Genomic DNA, 25,872 nt, shown 5'->3' on the forward strand with positions numbered 1-25,872 from the left:
ACTTGTTATGAAGCTATTATTGTACTCTAAGCAAGAGAAACAAGGGCAGTGATGATAGTGAGGAAAATATAGATTCAGAGATACTTAAAAGGTGAGAGAGAAAAGGCAAGATAAAGAAAAGGTTTCAAATATCTTCTAAGTTTCGAGTTTGAGAAACTAGGTGGATAGTCATGCCATTCTCCAAAACAGATATGGTGAGGCCTAAGTTCAGCTTTGGACATATTCAGCTTGGATACCTATGGGACAACACGTGAAAATGAAAAGGCAGTTGACTATGGATCTTGAAGTCAAGAGTGAAGTCTGGATTACAGAAACCCAGATTTGAGAGTACCGTCAGATACAGAGTACTGTCCAATAGAATTATAATTCTAATTACATATGTAATTCTAAAGTTAAAATAAACAGATGGATTTAATTTTAATATTTTATTTAACTCAGTTTTTCCAAAATATTATTTCAACATGTTATCAATATAAAGTTATTAATGTGAATGATTTACATGCTAAGTCTTTAAAATCTGATGTGTATTTTATACTTAAAGCTCATCTCAATTCATCTGAATGCCTTTTTCATCACAAATACTTGATCTATACATAAATTTCATAAAACTTACAGTTGAAAAAAGTAGATTCACATACCCATTCTGTTCCAAACACATTTAAGTTTGCCAGTACCTGAAAGAAAATTTTTCCTTTACTTTTTAAATCCACACTGGAAAAATCCTGTTCATCTGTTTTAAAAAAATTGATTTGCCTTCAGAGCAAAAGCACATCAGTTTGAAAACTACATTTGTCCAAGTTAAGTAAATTCAATAAATCTTGTGTCAGCTCACTATTGCTAAAACTGAACTCAGAGTTACTGGGTAAATTGAAAAGCAACTCTAAACTTAACAATAAGTAACATTTTTCAAATTTTTCTTGTAGTTTTTGTAGTAAATTTACCTGTCAAAAACAGTTAAAATCTTATGCATACCAATTCATATTAGAAAAATGTGTAAAGTTATTCTGACTTTTATTTTTAAAAGTTTCAATTTCAAAATAAATTCTAGAGGCTTCCCTAGTAGCACAGTTAAGAATCCGCCTGCCAATGCAGGGAACACGGGTTTGAGCCCTGGTCCGGGAAGATCCCATGTGCCGCAGAGCAACAAAGCCCACGTGCCTAGAGCCCATGCTCCGCAACAAGAGAAGCCACCGCAATGAGAGGCCCACGCACCACAACGAAGAGTAGCCCCTGCTCACCACAACTAGAGAAAGCCTGCACGCAGCAATGTAGATCCAATGCAGCCAAAGATAAATAAATAAATAAATATTAAAAAAATTTTTTCTTTAATAAATAAATAAATTCTAGTACTTGTCTAGGTAGCACAAGTAGGCTTTTTCCCTTACTTGGAGCTTCAAATTTAGATCATTCATATTCTGTGTAATACTGAGCAGAAAACAAACCACCCAATTTTCTCTTTGATTATTAATTAAATATTTGGCTAGCATTTCTGTTGTTGCAAGAACATCCTGAACTGGTGTTAACGGTACAGTAAGTTTTGTAGAACTTTTCCACAAGTCAACCAACTGGCAGAGTACACAAATCACTAAATTCACTGTCTTTTAATTTGTTCAGCAATCCTGTAAGCTGATGTTGGCTCATAGCACTTAACACCTAACAACTGTACCCATAACACTATCACAGAGACCATTTCGGAAAACTGAGCACAAGTACTCTCAAACTGTATCATACAGTGGAATGAAGAAATAGGGGAAACACCAAGCTCATTTAAAAATTCCAATGAAATCTGACTTTTGACCTAACCTAGCTGGAATGCCATTTATTGTGACAAGAAGTAATTTTTTCTCATCTAGATGAAACTCTTTTGATAATTTAAAGATTAAAATATAGCTATACAGACCATGAATTGAAATTATTTCTTTGTAAATTTTTAAGTCCTATGAGACAAAATGCACTCCAAGTATTACTTGGACAGCACATTTTCTATTACATAACTCATCTAAAGAAAAGCACTTGTAATTTTTCAGATTTTGAATCAATTAATCTTTAATATTGTTAAAAATTCCTGTATTCTACAAGCAACATTTGGTGACAACTAAAGACTCTGTACTTTTTTTTATAAGACTTTTTAGGCTTTAACTCATAAATTTCTAACAATTTCTATAACTGAAATAATGAACTTTACTATCCACCTATGTAAAACTAGTTCTTTTTCATGCAAAAATCCAAGCTGTTTTATATCTGGCCAAACTTAACTCAATCCTCTTAAAAATTGTTCAAAAAAATTCTGTTGAACATTTCATTGTGATTTCAGGCGACTAAATTTCAATTCTTTTTTGACTTTTGAAAGGTAACTTCATTTGCTCATTCATCATGCATTTGCTGGAACTGTCTCAATATTGTTACTTTACTGTCTTATTTTTTGTTAAATTATAGCTTGTTTTTCTCTGCCACAACAAACTGCAATCGTCATTCACTGTGAAATCTGCAACATACCTTCTTCCAGACTTTGTTTACTGTCCCAGTTGTAGGACTAGCTTCTGCAGTTCTACTTGTTTCTTTTTCAGTATGCCTTCATTTTAAAATTTAAAGTTCGTTCATATTCATGTCTAAACTAGAAAAATAATAAGTAAAACAAGTACATCAATTACCAATTATTTACAGAAGTAATCACTGTAATTCCTGTTGTCAGTATAAAATATTCAGATAAATACACTACGTTACATTGATTCATAGGAAAAAATAATTTACACTGAATCCAACACCAACTCAATCAGTGATGTTTATATGTAATACCAGACATAGCACATGGAGTCTGACAAGCACACTCCAACAATCACACCTTAAGCAAGATAACAAGGATAAATGTATTTTTAAAAAAACAAATAAGCTGAGTTCAACAAAAATATTTCACACTGCTTTAATTTTTATGTTTAATTAAAATTAATTTAAAAATTTACTTTCTTAGTCCTACTGAACTCATTTCAAACGCTTAATAGCCACATGTTGCTAGTGGTTACCATATTAGATAGTGCAGACATGGAAATGAGAAAGACAAAAGTCACAAGGCTTGCAGTTTTTATTCCATTTCTCTTTTATTTGATATAACTTCCAGGGCTTAGAAGTTATCTGGGTTATATTACACTTTCGTATCCTCACAAAAAATAAAACAAAGCAAAAATGGAATTGTTGGATGTTCTGTATAGGATTCCCTGAAATATGTATTTGGCCCAACTCTAGCAGACATGGACCAACCTCTAAAAACCCATTGCTCCTAAAAACAATCAACTTTATCTCTTTGGAGAATGTCTTTTAAACAGCAACGTGCTGAATAATGTTTAACAAATGGCTTTTGAAATAAAAATGTATGTATATAAAAGATGTGCAGCATACAATTTATAAATGATAAAATCATACACAATACTCTTTTCTCTTTGGCCGCGCCACGCGGCTTGCAGGATCTTAGTTCCTGGACCAGGAATTGAACCCAGGCCACGGCAGTGAAAGCGCCAAGACCTAACCAGAGAATTCCCACACAATACTCTTTATTGTACGTTCCATATAGCCAACTGATTCTCATAGGCTTTTGTTGACTTTTGCCGAACTCTTGTATCTGTAGCTAACCTGTGATTGCAATTTGACCAGGATTTTACAAAGGAGTTGCATCCCAATCAGCTAACTCTTTTCCCAACAAACTTATTGTCATTAAATCTGATATATGACCTACTGTTAAACTATTTCTCACCCTTGTACAAATTATGTTCATTACATTGAAACCTCTTTCAGCTTCAGCACTATTGACTGCAATGGTGCTATCTTTTTAGCTTTTTGTACGGTTGTAGGAATTGAAACATTGTTTGACTTTACATTATTATTTACAAATTCCCGAAAATCATTCAAATCAATTTCGAATTTTAAAATTTCACACAAATGAAATAATTTTTTTTCACCAGTTATCCATGGTGAAGTTATTTCTTCATAAGGCCATGTAGAAGGTTCTAGCAAATTAAAATAATTAAAAATACTTTCATCATGGTTCCTGTCAGATAAAAGATGTAAGTTCATGTGTTGAATTATATTTTCTAGTAACATGTTCCTAGGAAGGGCATTAAATTTATTATTTTTATTAAATGAAATATATTTAAACTTATCTGACTTAATCAAACCTTCAATTTGAGATTCATGCTTTCCAGAACCAATTTTTAAATTTTCCAAGGATTTTATGGTGCGTTTGATCAATTTTTGTGCTTTCTGAATGTCAGTTGAGCTTGACTGTAACGCAGTTGAAAGTAGTGAAAATTCTTCAAGAATGTCAATCATTAAAGCAAGGTCTTGCAAGAAATTAATGTTAGATAATCTCTTTGCCAAACCAGAATGAGAATGAGAAAAATGCATATATAATACAGGATATGCACACCATACAGCAGTAGCAGCTTGTAAACTACATGCCGCCCATCTTGGTCCCATTATCCGGCCAATTTTAACAATTTCAATTTCAAGATCTTTAGCTACATTTTCTAAAAGCTTGTTTTGACTTTTATTAGATTGATGATAATTAGAATAAATTTTGTTGAGAAATATTTTAAAATGATTCACCTGTTTTATTTCAGATATTGAATCATCAAGGGACAAGTGCAATCGATGGTTTAAACAGTTCCAAATAATGATTTCAGGAAAATTTTCTAACAACTTTGTAGCTACTCCAGACTTTCTTCCCAGCACTGTATTAGCACCATCAGAACAAAATGCAATTAAATTTGCTTTCAAATATTCATTAGTGAAACCACAATCATTTAAAGTACTCAATAATGTATTGAAAATACACTCTGCTGTGGCTGACGCCAGTTCTTTTAAAGCAACAAATAACATAATAGGTGCAGGAGTCGACTGAACTGTGCACTGGAGATAAATCACGAGGGTCCTTTTCTTTGAAACTGTGGATGCCTCATCAATTATAATACAGATTTTGGCATTTTCTTCTATAATATTCTTAAATATTGTCATCTTCATTTCTTTTGCAATATGCTCTGCTATTCTTGTTGCACTGTATCGTGTATTTAAACAATTGACCTCTCCATTTTTCTCTTGTAATTCTATTGCCCCTTCAATATCAGATAAAGGTCTATTATGTTTTATTAAACTATAAACAGTATTAAAAACTTTCACAGTAGCATCACTATTTTTATTATTTTGTTTATGCACTAAATTAGAAACAGAGTCATTAATTGATTCCTTTAACAAATCCTGAATTTTACCATGGGCTTTAGAAACATCATGTTCCCTAATTTTTTTTCGCAGAGAAGCTTGTCTAGTAGTTTTATTACTACCGTTAGGGGTTACTAAATATGCAATCCACTCCTTGGACACATGGACATGCTTTTCTGCTTTCAATCCCAAATGCCGAACTTTTGAGCAATCCTTACATCCTAATTTACCTTCTTTTATTTCAAGCCATTTGTACTGTTCTGTAAACATAAGTGCTTGTTTTTCATTCCAACAATCTGGAAGCACAAGATTATCCATTTCTTCCTTTGATGAACATGATGGCTTTTCTTCAATGATTGGTTGTTCAACATATTTGAAATTTGATTCCTTAGACTTAGACAATACACGATAGTTTTTGTTCCTATTGCTACTTTCTGTGTCTGTTTTCACTTTCTTCACATTTAAAAAATGCAATAAATCACCCTGTCGTTTTGGCACTTTAGGGAACAAAATCTGAAAAATAATTTTACACATGTAAGTAAAAGTCATGATAACACTTTTAGGGTTAATGTAAAAACTTCTGTTAATGATTTCTTTATATAATTTTAGAAATAAATTTTAAACTAGAATACTTACCTTGATTTTCAGTTTATACCTATAACTTCAATATGACTTGCTATTTCTTGAAAAATGCACTATCAGTTTTTAAAATTCTATAGCCAATAATAATGTCACAAAATCTGACTGAACTTTTGATGATCACCCAATCCAACAGAAAAGGTGCTCATATGATTTACAAGTATAGTTCTACTGTGAAGAGTGGTTGATACTTTCATTTACATTATTAAGAAGAATGTAAAAAAAGATGTATATCAGAACTCCACTCATTCATCAATGATAACATCAACATCTTTGTTGAATCAATGAAGAGTTTTCAAATACTGCAAGATTTCCTCAATTTTTTGTATAGCATAGAGTCTAGTAGTTAGAGACATATGTTTTTAGGCTTAATCTGCATTAACATTTCATCCATCACTTCCTTCCGTTTAGACAATCAACAAATAATAAATCACACCCTGCTCTGTACAATAGTTTGCCAATTACCTCGCTGTAAACACTTCCATCTTCCTTCAGGAGCACATTGTTATACCATATTTCTACCACACAGTACAACAGATGTAAATAACCTCAAGTATGTAGATATTAGGGTATGAAGAGTTTTGAGCATCTATTACCTTAAACATAATGATAATCTATTTACTTTTAAACTTTTATATACTTGAATTTTTAAATTGATGTATAGCTGACTTACAATGTTATGTTAGTTTCTGGCATACAGCAAAGTGATTCAGTTATATATATTCTTTTTCACATTCTTTTCCATTATAGGTTATTACAAAATACAGTAGGACCTTGTTGTTTATCCACTTTATATACAGTAGTTTGTATTTGCAAATTCCTAACTCCTAATTCATCCCTCCCCTATCTTTCCCCTTCAGTAACCATAAATTTGTTTTCTATGTCTGTGAGTCTGTTTCTGTTTTGTAAATAAGTTCATTTGTATCATATTTTAGATTCCACATATTAAGTGATATCATATGGTGTTTGTCTTTCTCCTTCTGACTTACTTCACTTAGTATGTTAATCTCTAGGTCTATCCATGTTGCTGCAAATGGCATTATTTCATTCTTTCTTATGGCTGAGTTATACTTGAATTTTAGTAACGGCTATGTTGAACCATCAGCTCAAATTTAACAAACAATTCTTGCAAGCCAGTTCAATCCACCTCCAGCACATACTGCACTTAATGACACAACTGAAGAAACACAAATATAATATACTTACATCACTATGATAGGTGCTACGCTCTTTATCATCACCACAGACCAGATCAATGTATTCAAGAACAGGTCTTGATGGTCCTTCCTAAAAAGGAAGTCAGCAAATTTACAAGTCATTAACAATCATTCAAACCAAATGTGCCTTTACAATCACTAGGGTTTTTCTGGTTGGAATTAGCAAGAATTCCTGTGAAGAGGTGGCCTTACCGGTGGTGCAAAATAATCAGAAACAGAACCAGCAGAGGTAAAGATTCAGAGAAGACCAATATGCAATGACGACAAAACCCAAAAAGAGCCTAAATCTATATAGAGGAGAAAAGCCATGTACTCCTTTGGAAATGGGAAATAGACCAGGAATAATGTTAAAAAAACACAGATATCATGGTACAGTATTTTTTAACTGGGATGGTTATCAATAATCTTTTACATATCTAAGCTCAAAAGCACGGAGTTCTTTGATATCTCTGCTTCATTCTCCATATCCTTACACAACCAAGTATCAAATCTCTTCAATCTTTTCTTTACACACATACTACCTTCAACATAGACCAGGCCTTAAATACCTCAGTTGAAAACCTAGATTTTATTTTACAGGCAAAGGAATCAACTAGTAGTGTCGAGACGGGAACCACATTAAAGCTGTGCTTCAAGAAGATTAGGAGACAGGACCTCCCTAAGACTCCATGGTCCCAATGCAGGGGGCCCAGGTTCGATCCCTGGTCAGAGAACTAGATCCCACATGCCATAACTAAAGATCCCATGTGCCTCAACTAAAGATGCTGTGTGCCACAACTAAAAAAAGATCCTGCAGGCCACAACAAAGATCCCACATGCTGCAAAGAAGATCCCACATGCCTCAACTAAGACCCAGCACAGCCAAATAAATAAATATTTTAAAAAATAAAACACAAACTTGAACTGGTAATTATTTTTTTTTAATTTTTATTTATTTATTTATTTTATTTATTTATGGCTGTGTTGGGTCTTCGTTTCTGTACGAGGGCTTTCTCCAGTTGTGGCAAGCGGGGGCCACTCTTCATCGCGGTGCGCGGGCCTCTCACTGTCGCGGCCTCTCTTGTTGGGGAGCACAGGCTCCAGACGCGCAGGCTCAGCAACTGTGGCTCACGGGCCTAGGCGCTCTGCAGCATGTGCGATCTTCCCAGACGAACCCGTGTGCCCTGCACTGGCAGGCAGATTCTCAACCACTGTGCCACCAGGGAAGCCCTGAACTGGTAATTATTTTTTTAAAAAAAGAAGAAGATTAGGAGAGTATGAAATGTGGGATGATCAGTTAACGAGAAAACCAATGCAGACAAATGGTAATTTAATACTAAAGCAGAGTGAGGGCAAGGAGAATAATGAGCAAGTGCCCTCTTCTGTATGTACACTGCACTTCAGGAAAATTTACACCAAAGATAAGAGCTCTTTCTGTACTCCCCAACTTTCATCGTTCCTTTCTTTCAGCATATTGTGTTTAGCTTGGGGCTTATGTATACGGCAGCATACAAAGAGGATGCTGTGCCATAATGCAGACTGCGGCTGGAAAATAGGATGTATACAATAAAACTAAGAAATCCAAACCAGAATACGTCAAGTAGTAACATGCTTCTTGATAAACGATATAAAAAGAACACAAAAATATTTTTGTATCTGAGAACCCTCAAGCAGAGCATTGTACCCAGTAGCATTTCATCTTTTTTGGATGGTACTATAAAAAACATAGTGATAAACACATCCTGATGGAACCCAGCATAGGATGGGGTGAGAGGAAAGTAATTCTGATCTGAATGTAGTTTAAAGTAAAATTAAATGATTATTTTTATGTGGCACCATTTAAATGCAACAGGAATATTTTTACTAGATTCTTCTCGTACTGCAATTCCACTCAGTGCATATAATTCATTTCTTATGGAGCTGTCAAATCTTCAATCCTCTAATTGTAAACAAGGCTATTTCTAAGAGGTTCTATCAAGCTGGATGTACACTACTCTGGATGCAAAGATACAAAAAATTCTCTATATTTAAAATAAAATTTAAATTAAGATTCCTAAACCTCACCTGAACACAAGCTGATATATTAACTCAGTCAGAATTTACAACGTGATTATGCATTTAATCCTGAGAGTATGACACAAAATTACACCTATTTATTTCTCCAACCTTAATTTTGTAGAATCCTACTGTTTTTCAAAATAAGGCACACAAATCATAAACACTTGTGTCACACCTAGCTAGAGCTGCACAAAACACCATCAAGGTCATCATATCCTATTCATTGTCTTTATACCACGGTCAGGAAGAACCTAAATTATTTTTCCTAATGACCCCTGCAATCCTCTTTCCAAATGTTTTTCAGTACAAAAACAGACATCATGGCTCTTCAATTTCCACAGCTACATCGCTTACTCCTCACCATATGGGGAGGCAAAGTCAGCATACAATCCTTCTTGGTATCCCCAAATTAATAAAAGTTCCAAGTGTCAAGAAAAGAGTACCACATGCACTACTGTGGGGAAGAATGTCAAGGAAATTATCTTGATCTTGTAAAGAATTTCTATATAACCTTACTAGAACATGAAAATAATGTTACCACAATCTTTAGGGAGGGAATTTTGTTTGATTTAAAAACAAGTCATTTGCAAGAGGGAGGAGATATGGGGATATATGTGTATGTATAGCTGATTCACTTTGTTATAAAGCAGAAACTAAAACACCATTGTAAAGCAATTATACTCCAATAAAGATGTTAAAAAAAAAGAAAACTGAAAAAAAATAAATATAAAAACAAAAACAAGTCATTTACATGGTTGCCTTAAACCCACAGCAACTAAGAAACACACAAACATTAAACAGGCAAACCTTTAAAAAAGATTATACACCTTCAGTAGCAAACCTCAACTAACTACAATATTCAAAAAGAGTAGTTCACAGTAGAAATATTCTCTAGCTAACTAAGGTCCTACTTTAAGCAGAGCCTTTGTAAAACTTCAACAGTTTGGGGTGGAAATTATCCTCAAGTGTATCATAGCGCCCCCTTCAGTTTTTGCAACCAATGTTTTACAAAGTGTGTTCACAGCTTCATACACCCCTGCATTTGCACCAACATGAAGATTCCTGGGCCCCACCTCCCATTTCTGATTCCATAGGTCTGGAGTGAGGTCCGGGAATCCACACACTTCTACTTACTAATGCTAAAACTACTGTCCAAAGGGAATAAAAACAGAAAGATACAGGATGCTCCTGGTGATACGGGCCCTTCATTGTGAACCTCGCCTGCTGGACTCTGCTGTAACAGGATGAGCTCAGAGCTTAGTGAAGTCTTCAAGCCACCCGCCTTCACGTTATGGAGACACCCAGGCTCAGAAGTTGAGTTCCTGCAGCCCTTTTGGTTTTCTACCTCACTCCTCATCACTAGCCGCCCCTTCTCCCTAACCTGTGTGCTATCTTTTAGAAGTTACTCTTAGTCTCATTTCAAAACAGTCTTAGGAGACCACAACCCTGCGCACATGAACGGCTCTAAGTGCAGGGGGAGGGGCGAGATTCAGGGTACAACACGCACCGCAGGCCACAGGCTTTGTGATGCCTACTGGGGCTGCTCAGTCACCTCTTCGGGCAAATTCCCTACTCCTATGCCCTGCTCCACAGTGTACAGTCCCTATCACACATTCACACACGTTTGCTGCATGATGAACGAACAGGTGAGGGGTAATCACATCACGGCTTATCACGCATTGTCTCTGACTCGGAAAAACCCGAATATCGTCGCTACTTACACTAACAAACTGAACGTCATCTTCATTTTCCTCCGGTGTTGACTCGGACGCCTCAGGCCCAGCTGGAGGGACACATTCTATTATCTATAAAAATAAGCCAAAACACTGTTATCTAGACAACCCCGCACTTATAGAAGATTTTTCCAAAGGGAACCGAAAAACGGAAGCTCTCGAGGAGACCTAACGGAGCCCCAGCCTCCGCGAGCCCGAGCTCGCGTCCGTGGACCGCAGGGGCCCCTCCGCATCCCATCTCCCCGAGGAGCAGGGAGCACGCTCCTCCAAGAGGCAGTCGGCTTCGGAACCCACGCCGCGCCCGCGCCGAGCAGCGGTCCCCGAGCCGGGCCGGGCGGCCATTGTTGCTGCGGGGCCCTCTCCCCAAGGCCCACTAGGTCCCCAGGCCCCAGACTCTAGGCCCCCAGACCCCCAGGCCCCCAGTCCGCCAGGCTCCAGACCCCAAGCCCCCCAGGCCCAAGCCCCCAGACCCCCAGGCCTCCTAGGCCCCAGACCCCCTAAGCTCCCCAGGCCCCCTAAGCCCCCCAGACCCCAGGTCCGGCCCAGCATCCCCCGGACTCTGCACAAGGCCGGGCCCAGCCCGCTACTCACCTCCGACCCTGGGTCTCCCATCTTCCCGCCGCCGCCGCCGCCGCCACCGGCGGCGGAAAGGGCTGCAAAGCGCTTCCCGTGAGCAGCGGCCCAGTAGGCCCGTGAACCCTGGCATCCCTCGCAGAGCCCCAGACACCCTCGCCCGGCGCGCGGGCCGCTGGGAACTGTAGTTCCGGCCGCACCGAGACCGCTCCGCGCGTGGAGGGGCGCGGGAAGACTGAGCTACTGCGCATGCGCTCCTCGAGAAACTTGTGCCGCTCAAGTGGAATCATTAGGTGACCTTTCTCTCCCAACTTCTCTCTCTGTTTTCTGTTTTAGAACAAAATTGTGGTTTAGATAATAGATCAATGGTGTTAAAATGCTTTCTAGTGAAATAGTGACCAACCGTTTTCTTTAAAAAACACACAAACGATTGTTAATAGATAAAATGTGTGAAAACAGGTATTATCTGAGGACATGTAAAGCTTTTCCTCCGTTCCCCGTCAGCCTAAGATAACCTGTAGTCCGACGAACCTGTATTCCCACAGAATCACCTGTATGATTCTGACCCTGGCCTGCAGTGAGCGAGGCCATACAGCGGAAGGACCTCAGGAGACAAAGGAATGGAGTTATGAGATTTTAAGGAAGGGTGTAGGTAGGTGAAATGTCAGTGAAACTCTTCTGATAGGGTCAAAAGCAATTATAGGGCCGCGTGTAAAGAGTTCAACATTAGTTCTGGACTGCAAAGGTCTTGGTAACTTGGGAACTACAAGTTAAGATAGTTACTAAATGATGTATCCAGAAACCCCTGTGCCAGGTGTGAGATATGAGGCTGGTTCTCTATATCAAAGAGACCAGCCAAGAGAGGGGTATTTCATTCTTACTGATACATTTTCAAGGAACAAAGTGTCTCATACTCTGATTTTAGAGAACAAAGTTTCTCATCGAGCAAATAAGAAAACAGTAGTTATCAAAGTCACTTTGACTTTGTGCCGTATTTCTTTGGTAGAGATATTGTCCCTTGTTAATGTTTAAGCTGACTTTATGTGTGTGTGATATTTAAGCCCAGCAGACATTTAATTTCTCGTCGGAGGTCCGTTTTAGCCGGTCTAAATGAGCACATGACATTATGTTTATAGGTGGTATTAGATGCACTGTTATATTCTTTGCATTTTCACAAAGTGCACTAAAACTACAGGTGCATTTGTTCCAACTAAATTTGGGGCTTGTAGAGGAAAGTTGAGAACAGGAGGGACCTACCATGATGATCTCCCCAAAAGCCACAGGTAAATTAACCATTTCTAAATCCCTTAAATGTCTAGGAGAGGTTTGCATTTAAAAGATTTTCCTAATCCGCTGGTAAGAGTTCAGTAGAAACGCACTGTGATAGGTTGCCATTGGGAGTTTTTCAGTTAAGCTCTTGGAAAACAGCAGCAAGTATGTGCCTAGAGCCCAAATGTGCTCATGCCCTTCATTTCGGTAATTGTTGAGGGGGTGGTCTTTTCCATTTAAGATATTCTAATAGGTATGTAGTGATATTGCATTGTGATATTTTTTAAAAATATGTATTTATTTATTTGGTTGCACCAGGTCTTAGTTGCGGCAGGTGGGTTCCTTAGTTGCAGCTCCAGGGCTCCTTAGTTGTGGCATGCATGTGGGATCATGCATGTGGCATGCATGTGGGATCATGCATGTGGGATCCCTGACCAGGGATCAAACCCAGGTCCCCTGCATTCAGAGCAGGGAGTCTTAGTCACTGCGCCACCAGGGAAGTGCCCTGCATTGTTGCATTGTGATCTTAATTTGCATTAACCTGATGACTAATAACGTAATAATGTTGAGCATCTTTTTATGTGTTCCTTTGCCATCGGTATGTCTTCACTGGTAGTGTCTGTTAAGACCTTCTGTCTGTTATTTAAATGAGTTATTTATTTTCTTATCGAATTTTGAAAATTGTTTATTCTGGGTACAAGTCCTTAACAGATATGTGATTTGCAAATATTTTCTCCCAGTCTGTGGCTTTTCTTTCCATTTTCTTAAAATTGTCTTTCAAAGGGAAGTTCTTACATTTGATGAAGTCTAATTTATCAATTTTTGTGTGTGTGTGTGTGGTGTATCTGAGCAAGATTACAAATATTCTCCTTTGTTTTCTTCTGAAATTTTTAGAATTAGGTTTTAATTTTAGGTCTGTGGTCCATTTAGAATTCATTTTTGTATATGTTGTGAGGTATGCATATGTATATACCATTGTTCCAGGACCAGCTGTTGAAAAGAATAGTTTTCATTTGAATTGCCTTTGCACCTTTGTCAAATACCAGTTGTCCATATTCATGTGGGTCTGTTTCTGAACTTTCAATTATATTCACCTTCTATTAATGAATTTATCTATCTTGACACCAGTACCACACCGTCTTGATTACTGTAGTTTTGCAGTAAGTCTTGAAATCAAGTAGTGTTAGTCCTTCAGCTTTATCTTCTTGTTTATCTAATTGTTGTAGGTGTTTAACTTATCTCAGCAATGTTTTGTAGTTTTCACTGTCAGATGTTATCTTGTATCTTGTATTTTGTATCTTGTTATCTTATATATCTTGTCAGATTAATTGCTAAGTATGTCATTTTTTTGTGGTATTGTAATTGGTATGATTTTTCAGATTTCAATTTCTGATTGTTCATTGTTATTACAGAAATAAAACAGATTTTTCTCTAGCTTTATTGAAATATAATTGACAGATAAAAATTGTATACATTTAGGTGTGCAACATGATGTTTTGATATTATTACACATTGTGAAAAGATTACCACAAACTAATTAAGATATCTGTCACCTCACATAGTTACCATTTTGTGTGTGTGTGTGGTGAGAACACTTAAGATCTACTCTCTTAGCAAATTTCAAGTATACAATACATTATTGTTAACTGTAGTCACCATGCTATCTATATTAGGTCTCCAGAACTTACTGTCGTATAACTGGAAGTTTGTACCCTCGGACCAACATCTCCTCATTTCCCCCACCCCCACAGCCCATGGTAGCCACCATTCTGCTCTCTGTTTCAATGAGTTCATCTTTTTTAGATTCCACACATGAGATCATGTGGTATTTATCCTTATGTATTTGGCTTATTTCACTTATCATAATGTCCTCCAGGTTCATCCACATTGCTGTAAATGGCAGGATTTCCTTCTTTTCTAAGGTGGAAGAGTATTCCACTGTGTATGTGTACCATATTGTCTTTATCCAGTCATCTGTCAACAGACATTTAGGTTGTTTCCATGTCTTGGTTATCATAATAATGGGGCAATGAACACTGGAGTGCATAATCTCTTTGAGATACAGATTTTATTTCCTTCGCATATATACCCAGAAGATATATGCTAGATCGTACAGTAGTTCTATTTTTAATTTTTTGAGGAACCTCTGTACTATTTTCCATAGTGACTGTACCAATTTACATTCCCACCAACAGTGCACAAGGGTTCCCTTTTCTCCGCATACTTGCCAACCCCTATTATTTCTTGTCTTCTTTATAATAGCCATCTTAACAGGGGTGAGGTGATATCTCACTGTGGTTTTGCTTTGCATTTCCCTGATGATTAATGACATTAAGCACCTTTTCATATAACTGTTGGCCATTTGTATGTCTTCTTTGGAAAAATAAGGTCAGGTCCTTTGCTCATTTTTAGATTGAGTTGTTTGGTTTTTTGCTATTGAGTTGTATGAGTTTCTTATATATTTGGATATTAATCTCTCTTAAAAGAGATTTGGTTTATGGTTTACAAATATTTTCTTCCATTCTGTAGGTTGCCTTTTTGTTTTGTTGATAGTTTCCTTTGCTGTGGCAGAAACTTTCTAGTTTGATGTAGTTCACTTGTTTATTTTTGCTTTTGTTGTCTGTGCTTTTGGTGTCATATCCAAAAACATCATTGCCAAGACCAATGTCAATGAACTTTTCCCCTACATTTTCTTCTATTAGTTTTTCAGTTTCAGGATTTACATTTAAGTCTTTAATTTAGTTTGAATTAATTTTTGTGTATACAGTAAGATAAGGGTCCAATTTTATTTTTTTTGCATGTGAATATCCAGTTTTCCCAACACCATATATTGAAGAGACTATGCTTTCCCCATTGTGTGCTCTTGATGCCCATGTCAAAGATTAATTGTTGATATATGGGTGGTTTTATTTCTAGGCTTTCAATACAGTTCTGTTGGTCTATGTGTCTGTTTTTATGTCAGTACTATATTGTTTTGATTACTATAGCTTTGTAATATAACTTTAAATCAGGAATTGTGATGTCTTCAGCTTTTGTTCTTCTTTCTCAAGATTTCTTTGGCTATTCAGTGGCTTTTGTGGTTCCATAGGAATTTTAGGATTGTTTGTTCTATTTCATGAAAATGCCATTGGGATTTTGATAGAGATTATAATTGAATCTGTAGATCACTTAAGGACATTTTAACAGTATTATTCTTACAATCTATGAACAGACCAGTGGAGGTGTCCCATTTGTGGGGATCTACATGTGAGGTGTCCCAAGGGGCTGGTGGGCAGGCCTCCTGGTGGAGTCTGTCAGTCAGTAGGATCCTCAGCCCTTTGTTGAGTCTGAGTCCTGGTTGCTGTAATTCCCATCTCTCTTCCCTGCACCCAGCCTCTCCCCTATCCAGCCATGTCAAATACTTTGGGATTCTGGGTAGGCAAGAAAGAAGTGGGCCTCTTAGGCAGCATTCAGCATGGCTTGGGTGGGCCAGCTCATTCACTACCTCTCACTTACCCCCATGGGAGAAATCATGGGCCAAGGGGGTTTCTCTTGGCACTAAGCTGTGCCACCTTGGGGGAGTGGTGATGTGGGTAAAGTGAAACTGTTCTTACCATCTTCAGTCCATCTATTCTTGGATTTTTTTGTTCAATGTTGTGCTGGAACCTCTCTGCTGGACCCCTGGGCTCCCACAAAGATAGTCTCATCCATGGATGAAGATGATGGTAGAAAACTCCTATTCTGCCATCTTGCTGACCCGACAGCTGAAATACAATGATTTCTGTAAATTGATCTTGTATCTTGCAACTTTGCTGAACTCATTTTTTAGTTCTTTTTTTTTACACTTCTTTTACTTTTTAGTTCTAATACCTTTTTGGAGATTCCCTTAGATCATCTGCATAGATAAACTTGTTGTCTATGAATAAAGACAGTTTTTCTGCTTCTTTTCCAATCTGAATACCTTTTATTTATTTATTTTTAAAGACCTTGCACATTCCACTGACTCTTTTTTTGGTTGCACCAAGTCTTAGTTGCGGCAGGCAGGCTCCTTAGTTGTGGCTCGCAGGCTCCTTCTTTGCGGCTCATGGACTCCTTAATTGAGGCTCACGGGCTCCTTAGTTGTGGCATGCATGTGGGATCTAGTTCCCTGACCAAGGATCAAACCCAGGCCCCCTGCATTGGGAGTGTGGAGTCATCCACTGCACCACCAAGGAAGTTCCCTGAATACCTTTTATTTCTTTCTTTGGTTTATTGAACTAGTTAGAAACTCCAAAATAATCTTGACTATATGTGGTGAGAATGAACATTCTTGACTTGTTTCTGACTTTAGAGGGAAAGCATTCAGTCTTCCATCATGAAGTATAATGTTAGCTGTAGGTTTTAACTGCTTTGTTAATTTTCAGATTTGGGAATTCCTGGGACACGTTGACTTTTTGACCCTATATTTGACTATGACCAGGGGACAGGAGCACTGATATTTGTTATTGATCCCCAGGATGATTAGCCCTGGCCAGGCTCCACCTCACAGTGACCAGAGCCCACAGAATGAACATGGACATACACTTCCAGTAGATGGTCTATCAGGTGACCACAAAATTGAAACCCAGAGAGCAGACAATGACGTTGCAGATACTGAATTAGAAAAAATTCACCTCAGCTCTTATTTGACAAGCATATATGATCATTCAATATATGAAGCTTTTTATTTTTATATTTTTAGGTTTTTAAAAATATTTTTAAAAAGTCTACAAATAATAAATGCTGGAGAGGGTGTGGAGAAAAGGGAACCCTCCTACACTGTTGGTGGGGATGTAAATGGGTGCAGCCACTATGGAGAACAGTATGGAGGTTCCTTAAAAAACTAAAACTACAGTTGCCATAGGATCCAGCAATTCCACTCCTGGGCGTATACCCAGACAAAACTCTAATTTGAAGAGATACAAGCACCCCTGTACTATGTAAAGAAGCCATCAGCCTAGAAAATGATTTTCTCCCTGGATTTTATACATTAATAAGAAAAAAGCAAATGCTTTTTATGTTTTCAATGGGATTTATTTATATTTAAGTAAAAGTAGCAAATGTTAACATAAGTTATTTCCTTAAGAATATTTATTTTGTACAACCACATTGTTATCAAGCAACATTTATGGAATGTTCCTGGGTCCACAGTACTGGACTTTTTAACCATCATATTCATCCTCCTTTCCAAGTTTGAACATGGCCTTGTGCACTGAAGAAGCATGGCTTGACATTGTACAGTTGTCACGTGTGACAACCTGATATCAAACGAGAAGCCTGTCGATAAAGAATGTTTTATCTTTTATTCATTTACAAAATGGTATTTGTATATGTGTGTGATTACTAAACCCATATGATTTTGTTTTCAATTATTTTCTCTTCTGATACTATGAAAACAAATCCGTTAAAACTAAGCAATGTAGCAGTTTGATGTTTTGTATTACACATGCATATTTAATATACTTTGGGCAATAAAAAGTTAGAAGCGTGTAAACAAACAAACATGAAAAAAGATTTTTTAAAAAGTTGATGCATTGTTTTAACAATCATGAAAACTTGGGTTTATTTCTTTTTCAGGAGCACAGTGGAATAGTTTAGTATTAAAATAAAAAGGTCTTGCTGTTCTCATTTTTTCAGATTCTTATTTTACACAATTTTATGTAACAGAATAACCCTGTAATCTTATTGCCAAAACTCTATTACTTCGTTAGATATGATTATCAGATTTTAGGCTGATTTTGCTGTCATGTTTGTGAACATTGATTATTTCACTGTTTACTTTTCCAAACATGTGCTTATACTAAAGATCCAAAAGCTAAAATGGAGAGTCATTGGTAATAATAAACGTACAGGGATTGATTAGGACAATGATGAATCTTAGGGGTTAAAGTTTTTGTTGCTAGGATAAGAACTCTGATTGTCCTGTTAGGTTAGCTGCACAAAGGACTACTTTGGGGCGGGAAAGTGCATATTTCCAAGAAACCATATTGCATGCTCATGGGCCTGCTAGAAATTCTCTGGTTTGATGCGTCACTGATACTGAGGGTGAAATCTACATGCAGCTTCTTCACAAGCTTGTGCTCCATCAGGGCGGCCCAACGATGTCACAGGTGTCTCCCAGCCTGTCACTGCACCTGTCCCTGTGCTCACTGCCAGGGAGGCTGCAGAGTCTCCAGCAAAATCCAATGTTAGATTTTCAACTGAAGGTGCTTTTGTTTCAGGTAACTATAATACCTATAAAAAGCAAGTAAAAAAAAAAACAAAAACAGAGCAAATTTATGTTAGAGTTCTTATAGTATTTTAAACAGTTTTTAGGTAATAATAATGTTATAATAACAGTATGAGTTATTTATCTTTGTGCCAACTACAAACTTTTGCTTAAAAATACAAAATTGCTAATAAGAACAATTATTGTTGAGGTGACTTAGGAATTATTTTATGATCTATTCAGAAAAATTCCAGCACAGATAACAACTAAAATATTTAACATATATTTTTATCTCACAAGACTTTTAAAAAACTCAAACACACAAAGGAAAATTAATGATCCCCACATACCCATCTTAAAATATTATCAACAATTCTGTTTGTCACTCTTTGGTAACACTTATTGATTGTTTAAGTATCAGGAAATTTCCCAAATCTGCCTTGCCTCTGTCATATATATATCTTCTTTATCCATTCATCTATCAATGGACACTTGGGTTGCTTCCATATATTGGTTATTGTAAATAATGCTGCAATTAACATAAGGGGTGCATATATCCTTTCAAATTAGTGTTTTTGTTTTCTTTGGAAAAATATCCAGAAGTTGAATTGCTGGAGTGTATGGTCGTTCTATTTTTAATTATTTGAGGACCCTCCTTACTGTTTTGCATAGTAGTTGCACCAATTTACTTTCCTATTGACAGTGTACGATGGTTCCCTTTTCTCCACAATTTGTTATTTGTTGTCTTTTTGATAACAGCTATTCTGATAGGTGTGAGGTGATCGCTCATTGTGCTTTCGATTTGCGTTTCCCTGATGATTAGTGATGTTGAGCATCTTTTCATGTGCCTGTTGGCCATCTGTATGTCTTCTTTGGAAAAATGTGTGTTCAGGTCCTCTACCCATTTTTTTTTAACATCTTTATTGGTGTATAATTGCTTTACAATGGTGTGTTAGTTGCTGCTTTATGACAAAGTGAATCAGCTATACATATACATATATCCCCATATCTCCTCCCTCTTGCATCTCCCTCCCATCCTCCCTATCCCACCCCTCTAGGTGGTCACAAAACACCGAGCTGATCTCCCTGTGCTATGCGGCTGCTTCCCACTAGCTACCTGTTTTACATTTGGTAGTGTGTATATGTCCATGCCACTCTCTCACTTCGCCCCAGCTTCCCCTTCCCCTTTTCGTGTCCTCAGGTCCCTTCTCTACGTCTGCATCTTTATTCCTGTCCTGCCCGTAGGTTCATCAGAACCTTTTTTTTTTTTAGATTCCATATATATGTGTTAGCATATGGTATTTGTTTTCCTCTTCTGACTTACTTCACTCTGTATGACAGACTCTGGGTCCATCCACCTCACTAAAAATAACTCAATTTCGTTTCTTTTTATGGCTGAGTAATATTCCATTGTATATATGTGCCACATCTTTATCCATTCATCTGTTGATGGACATTTAGGTTGCTTCCATGTCCTGGCTATTGTAAGTAGAGCTGCAATGAACATTGTGGTACATGACTCTTTTTGAATTATGGTTTTCTCAGGGTATATGCCCAGTAGTGGGATTGCTGGATCGTATGGTAGTTCTATTTTTAGTTTTTTAAGGAACCTCCATACTGTTCTCAATAGTGGCTATATCAATTTACATTCCCACCAAAGTGCAAGAGGCTTCCCTTTTCCCCACACCCTCTCCAGCATTTATTGTTTGCAGATTTTTTGATGATGGCCATTCTGACTGGTGTGAGGTGATACCTCATTACAGTTTTGATTTGCATTTCTCTAATGATTAGTGATGTTGAGCATTCTTTCATGTGTTTGTTGGCAATCTATATGTCTTCTTTGGAGAAATGTCTATTTAGCTCTTCTGCATTTTTGGATTGGGTTGTTTGTTTTTTTGATACTGAGCTGCATGAGCTGCTTATAAATTTTGGAGATTAATCCTTTGTCAGTTGCTTCATTTGCAAATATTTTCTCCCATTCTGAGGGTTGTCTTTTCGTCTTGTTTATGGTTTCCTTTGCTGTGCAAAAGCTTTTAAATTTCATTAGGTCCCATTTGTTTATTTTTGTTTTTATTTCCATTTCTCTAGGAGGTGCGTCAAAAAGGATCTTGCTGTGATTTATGTCATAGAGTGTTCTGCCTATGTTTTCCTCTAAGAGTTTTATAATGTCTGGCCTTAACATTTAGGTCTTTAATCCATTTTGAGTTTATTTTTGTGTATGGTGTTAGGGAGTGTTCTAATTTCATTCTTTTACATGTAGCTGTCCAGTTTTCCCAGCACCACTTATTGAAGAGGCTGTCTTTTCTCCATTGTATATTCTTGCCTCCTTTATCAAAAATAAGGTGACCATATGTGTATGGGTTTATCTCTGGGCTTTCTATCCTGTTCCATTGATCTGTGTTTCTGTTTTTGTGCCAGTACCATAGTGTCTTGATTACTGTAGCTTTGTAGTATAGTCTGAAGTCCGGGAGCCTGATTCCTCCAGCTTCGTTTTTCTTTCTCAAGATTGCTTTGGCTATTTGGGGTCTTTTGTGTTTCCATACAAATTGTGAAATTTTTTGTTCTAGTTCTGTGAGAAATGCCATTGGTAGTTTGATAGGGATTGCATTGAATCTGTAGGTTGCTTTGGGTAGTATAGTCATTTTCACAGTGTTGATTCTTCCAATCCAAGAACATGGTATATCTTTCCATCTGTTTGTATCATCTTTAATTTCTTTCATCAGTGTCTTATAGTTTTCTGCATACAGGTCTTTTGTCTCCTTAGGTAGGTTTATTCCTAGGTATTTTATTCTTGTTACAATGGTAAATGGGAGTGTTTCCTTGATTTCTCTTTCAGATTTTTCATCATTAGTGTATAGGAATGCAGGAGATTTCTGTGCATTAATTTTGTATCCTGCTACTTTACCAAATTCATTGATTAGCTCAAGTAGTTTTCTGGTAGCATCTTTAGGATTCTCTATGTATAGTATCATGCTCTACCCACTTTTTAATTGGGTTGTGTGTTCTTTACTGTTTGATTATATGAGTTCTCTGTATATTTTGGATATTAACTCCTTATTGGGTATGTCATTTACAAATATTCTTCTCCCATTCATTAGGCTGCCTTTTTGTTGATAGTTTCCTTCATTCTTTTTCTTTTTTCTTTTTCTGTTCTTTTCTTTGCTCTTCTTTTGCCTCTCTTCCCATGTGATTTGCTGACTCTCTTTAGAGTTACATTTGGATTCCTTTCTCTTTTTTGTGTGTGTATCTATTATAGATTTTTGCTTTTAGTTACCATGAGGTTTATATATTTTATATATACATGTGGTTATTTTAAGTTGACAGTCTCCGAAGTTCAAACACATTCTAACAGCCCTGCATTTTTACTTCCTCCCCAGCATGTGTCATGTTTCTGACATCATATTTACATCTTTTTGTTTTGTGTACCCCTTAACTACTTATTGTGGATATAGATGATTTTGTCTTTTAACTTTCCTACTGGCTTTGTAAGTGGTGGATATACTACCTTTACTGTATGTTTGCCCTTACCAGTGAGATTTTTTCCTTTTGTAATTTTATATTTCTAGTTGTGGTCTTTCTTTTCCACTTAGAGAAGTCCCTTTAACATTTCTTGTAAATGTTAGTGCAGTTTAGTGGCACTAAACTCTTTTAGATTTTGCTTGTCTGGGAAACTCTTTATCTCTCCTTCAAATCTCAACGAAAGCCTTGCTGAGTGGCCTATTCTTGATTCAGGTTTCTCTTTTCATCACTTTGACTATATCATGCCACTCCCTTCTGGCCTGCAAAGTTTCTGCTGAAAAGTTGGCTGACAGTGTTATGGAAGTTGCCTGTGTACAACTAATTGGTTTTCCCTAGCTGCTTTTAAGATTCTCTCCTTATCTTTAACTTCTGTCATTTCAGTTATAATGTGTCCTGGTGCGGACCTGTTTAGGGTCATCTTGTTTGGGACTGTCCGTGCTACCTGGACATGGAAGTCTGTTTCCTTTCCTAGGTTAGGGAAATTTTCAGTTATTATTGCTTCAAAAAAGTTCTCTCCCTCTTTCTCTCTCTCTTCTCCTTCTGGGACCCCAACAATGTGAACTTTAGTATGTTTAATGTTGTCTCAGAAGTCTTTTAAACTGTCCTCATTTTTTTTTATTCCTTATTTTTTTCCTCTTCAGCTTGGGTGATTTCCTCCTCTCTGTCTTTCAGTTTGCTGATCTGTTCCCCTGTATCATCTAATCTACTGTTGATTCCTTCTAGTGTATTTTTCATTTAAGTTATTTTATTCTTCAGCTCTGTTTGGTTCTTCTTTATATTTTCTAAGTCTTTGTTAAACTTCTCACTGTGTTCATTCATTCTTCTCCCAAGTTTGTTGAGCATCTTTATGATGATTACCTTGAACTCTTTATCAGGTAGATTGCTTATCTCCACTTCACTTAGTTCTTCTTTGGGGGTTTTATCCTGTTTCTTCCTTTGTCACCTCATTTTGCCTAATTCTCTTTGTTATTTGTATGTTATTTGTATGGTATGTAACCTAATGGTAGGTGGTTACATTTCATGATCTTGGAGAAGTGGCCCTTTGTAGGAGTCATCCTGTGGGGCCCAGCAGCGCACTCCCCTCTGGTCACCAGAACTATATGCTATAGGGATGCCCCCATGTGGGCTGAGTGGGCCCTCTGTTGTGGTGGGGCTGACTACTGTGGGTGCCCTGGTACACAGGACTGGCCTCTGGTCCAGTTGGCTGCCAAGCCCTACCTCCTACAGAAGCTACCAGCTGTTGGTGGGTGGGGCCACATCCTGGCACAGCTGGCTGCAAGGCCTGGGGAGTCCTGGGGCTGGTGCTGGCCCACTGTTGGGTGAGGCAGGGTCCTGGCAATTCTGGCTGCAGGCCCGGGGTGTCCCAGGTCAGCTGGCTGCAAGGCCCAGTGAGTCCTGGGGCTTGTGCCAGCCCACTGGTGTGTGGTGCAGGGACCTGGCATGCTGGCTGTGGGGCTTGGGGCTCCCAGTGCTGGTTCTGGCCTGCTAGTGGGTGGGGCCAGGTCCCTGTTCAGCCTGAGGGGGTCCGAGGACTAGGGGTGACTGGCTGGTGGGCAGGTAAGCCCCAGCGCTAATAGGCTAGAGGGAGGACTCCAAAATGGTGCTTACCAGTACCAGTGTCCTTATGGTAGAACGAGCTCCCAAAAGTGGCTGCTGCCAGTGTCTGTATCTCCAGGGGAGTTCCAGTTGCCTCCTGCCTACCCTGGAGGCTGTCCAAGGTCAGCAAGTGAGTCTGACCCAGGCTTCTTTCAGATTGTTGCCTCTGAGCTGGGACTTGGAGCGTCTGAGATTCTGTACATGCCCTTCAAGAACGGAGTCTCTAATTCCTACAGCCCTCTGGGTCTCCTGAACACAAGCCCCGCCTTCAGAGCTAGATGTTCTGGGAGCTTATCTTCCTGGTGCAGGACCCTAGGGTTGGGAAGCTTGAAATGGGTCTTGGACCCCTCACTCCTTGGGAAGAACCTCTGCAATTGTGATTATCCTCCTCTTTGTGGGTCACCTACCCGGGGATGTGGGTCTTGACTGTACCACAACTCTGCCACTCCTACCCTTCTTGTTCTGGTTCCTTCTTTATATCTTTAGTTGTAGAAGGTCTTTTCTGCTAGTCTTCAGGTTGTTCTCATAGACAGTTGCTCTGTAAACAGTTGTAGTTTTGGTGTACCCCGTGGGAGAAGGTGAGCTCAGGGTCTTCCTACCCTGCCATCTTGGTGACCAGGAAATCATTTAGATCAGGATTTCTCAACTTTGGCAGAACTGACATTTGAACTGGGTAATTATTTGTTGTGGGGGCTGTCCTACATATTGTAGGATGTATAGCAGCGTTCCGGGCTCCTGTCCACTAGATGCCAGTAGTATCGCCCAGTTGTGACAACCCAAAATATCTGTGTTTCCAAATACCCCCTCTTTCAGGGGCAGGGGACAAAATCCCTCCCACCTTGTTTGAGCACTGCTGTATTAGATCACCTTTAAGTTATATGCATATGTAATATTATGGTAGAGATTATGTAAACTGGGGCAGCTTTGGACATTTCAGGAGAAGGCTGTTAGACCACTTAGTGGGATGTTATAGAGGTGATCTTCTAATATTCTGTAATTCTTATAAATAAAATTTTCTTTAGCTCTCGTAAGAAAAAAGCAAAAAATGGAGAAAGGTCAGAGAGATTGGCAACATCAAGCTCTAAGCAGAGTGCGAGCTGCTAGCAAGTTGAGGGCAGTCTCAGGAGTGAGAACAAATAGATGACAAAGGAGGCAGGATAGGATTTAGCTCTTGCTTTCACAGAAATGAATCTTAGCAGGGAAATGGTTGTCCTTTCAAATGCAAGCCAGTGGCAACTTCGAGCTCAGTCCTTAGTGGAGGGCACAGTCTACCAGGGCCCCTGGTGGGGTTGCTGGGCTTCCTGGTTGTATTGGAATTTGTAGAAATCTACATGGTTTCACAGTACCTATTGCCTTGCTTATAGTAATGGGAGGACAGTTGTTTTTCCAAAGAATACTTTTGAGGGCAGGGGGAGGAAGGGTATGGTTTGCCTGAATAAATGTGTTCACTTTAGGCTCCTATTAGTTAAATGAGCAAGAAGAGAAAAGTATAGCAGCATTCCACCAGGTGGTGCTATATCTGACTCATTCACCAAGCATGGCTGAATTAGGTTTTCTGTGACCCTGTCTCTCCCAGTGTATTTTCTCAGTCCTTTTGAAATAATTTGGATTGAGCTATACTTCAAATGAAAGATATCTGCCGGTTGAAAAAAAATTTCCATTCTAGTGTTAATCTCTACTTCTGACTCAAAATATATGCATTTCTATTCCAAGGATCTATCTTGACAACCAAGCTCAGGCGCAGAAGGCGCTAGAACATATTATATTCATAGCAAAAGATTTCTCCCTTTTTTCAATTTTAATTAATGCTATCGCCAGGTGATTTGATAATACTGCGACTGGCAAGTACAAGCAAAACTGATATAAAAACTTTTTAACT

General features: G+C 38.1%; 2 protein-coding genes across 2 annotated transcripts in view; both read right to left on the reverse strand.

Moving 5' to 3' along the window:
• Positions 1-2,681: 2,681 nt before the first annotated feature.
• On the reverse strand, positions 2,682-11,558 carry KIAA1586 (KIAA1586 ortholog). The gene is given in 6 exon segments (XM_057554927.1): positions 2,682-3,655; positions 3,658-3,816; positions 3,819-5,718; positions 7,051-7,131; positions 10,820-10,903; positions 11,423-11,558. Coding segments are annotated over 6 exon segments (2,355 nt in total). The 5' UTR covers positions 11,444-11,558; the 3' UTR covers positions 2,682-3,545.
• A 6,154-nt stretch (positions 11,559-17,712) lies between these two features.
• BEND6 (BEN domain containing 6) overlaps positions 17,713-25,872 on the reverse strand; it is a 51,309-nt gene continuing 43,149 nt past the window's right edge. Inside the window, exon 7 of the mRNA XM_007186970.2 lies at positions 17,713-18,904. The gene's annotated coding sequence lies outside the window, so the exon portion shown is untranslated. The remainder of the gene's footprint in view (positions 18,905-25,872) is intronic.

This window comes from Balaenoptera acutorostrata, chromosome 10 (assembly GCF_949987535.1).
Source record: "Balaenoptera acutorostrata chromosome 10, mBalAcu1.1, whole genome shotgun sequence".
Classification (NCBI taxonomy): domain Eukaryota; kingdom Metazoa; phylum Chordata; class Mammalia; order Artiodactyla; family Balaenopteridae; genus Balaenoptera; species Balaenoptera acutorostrata.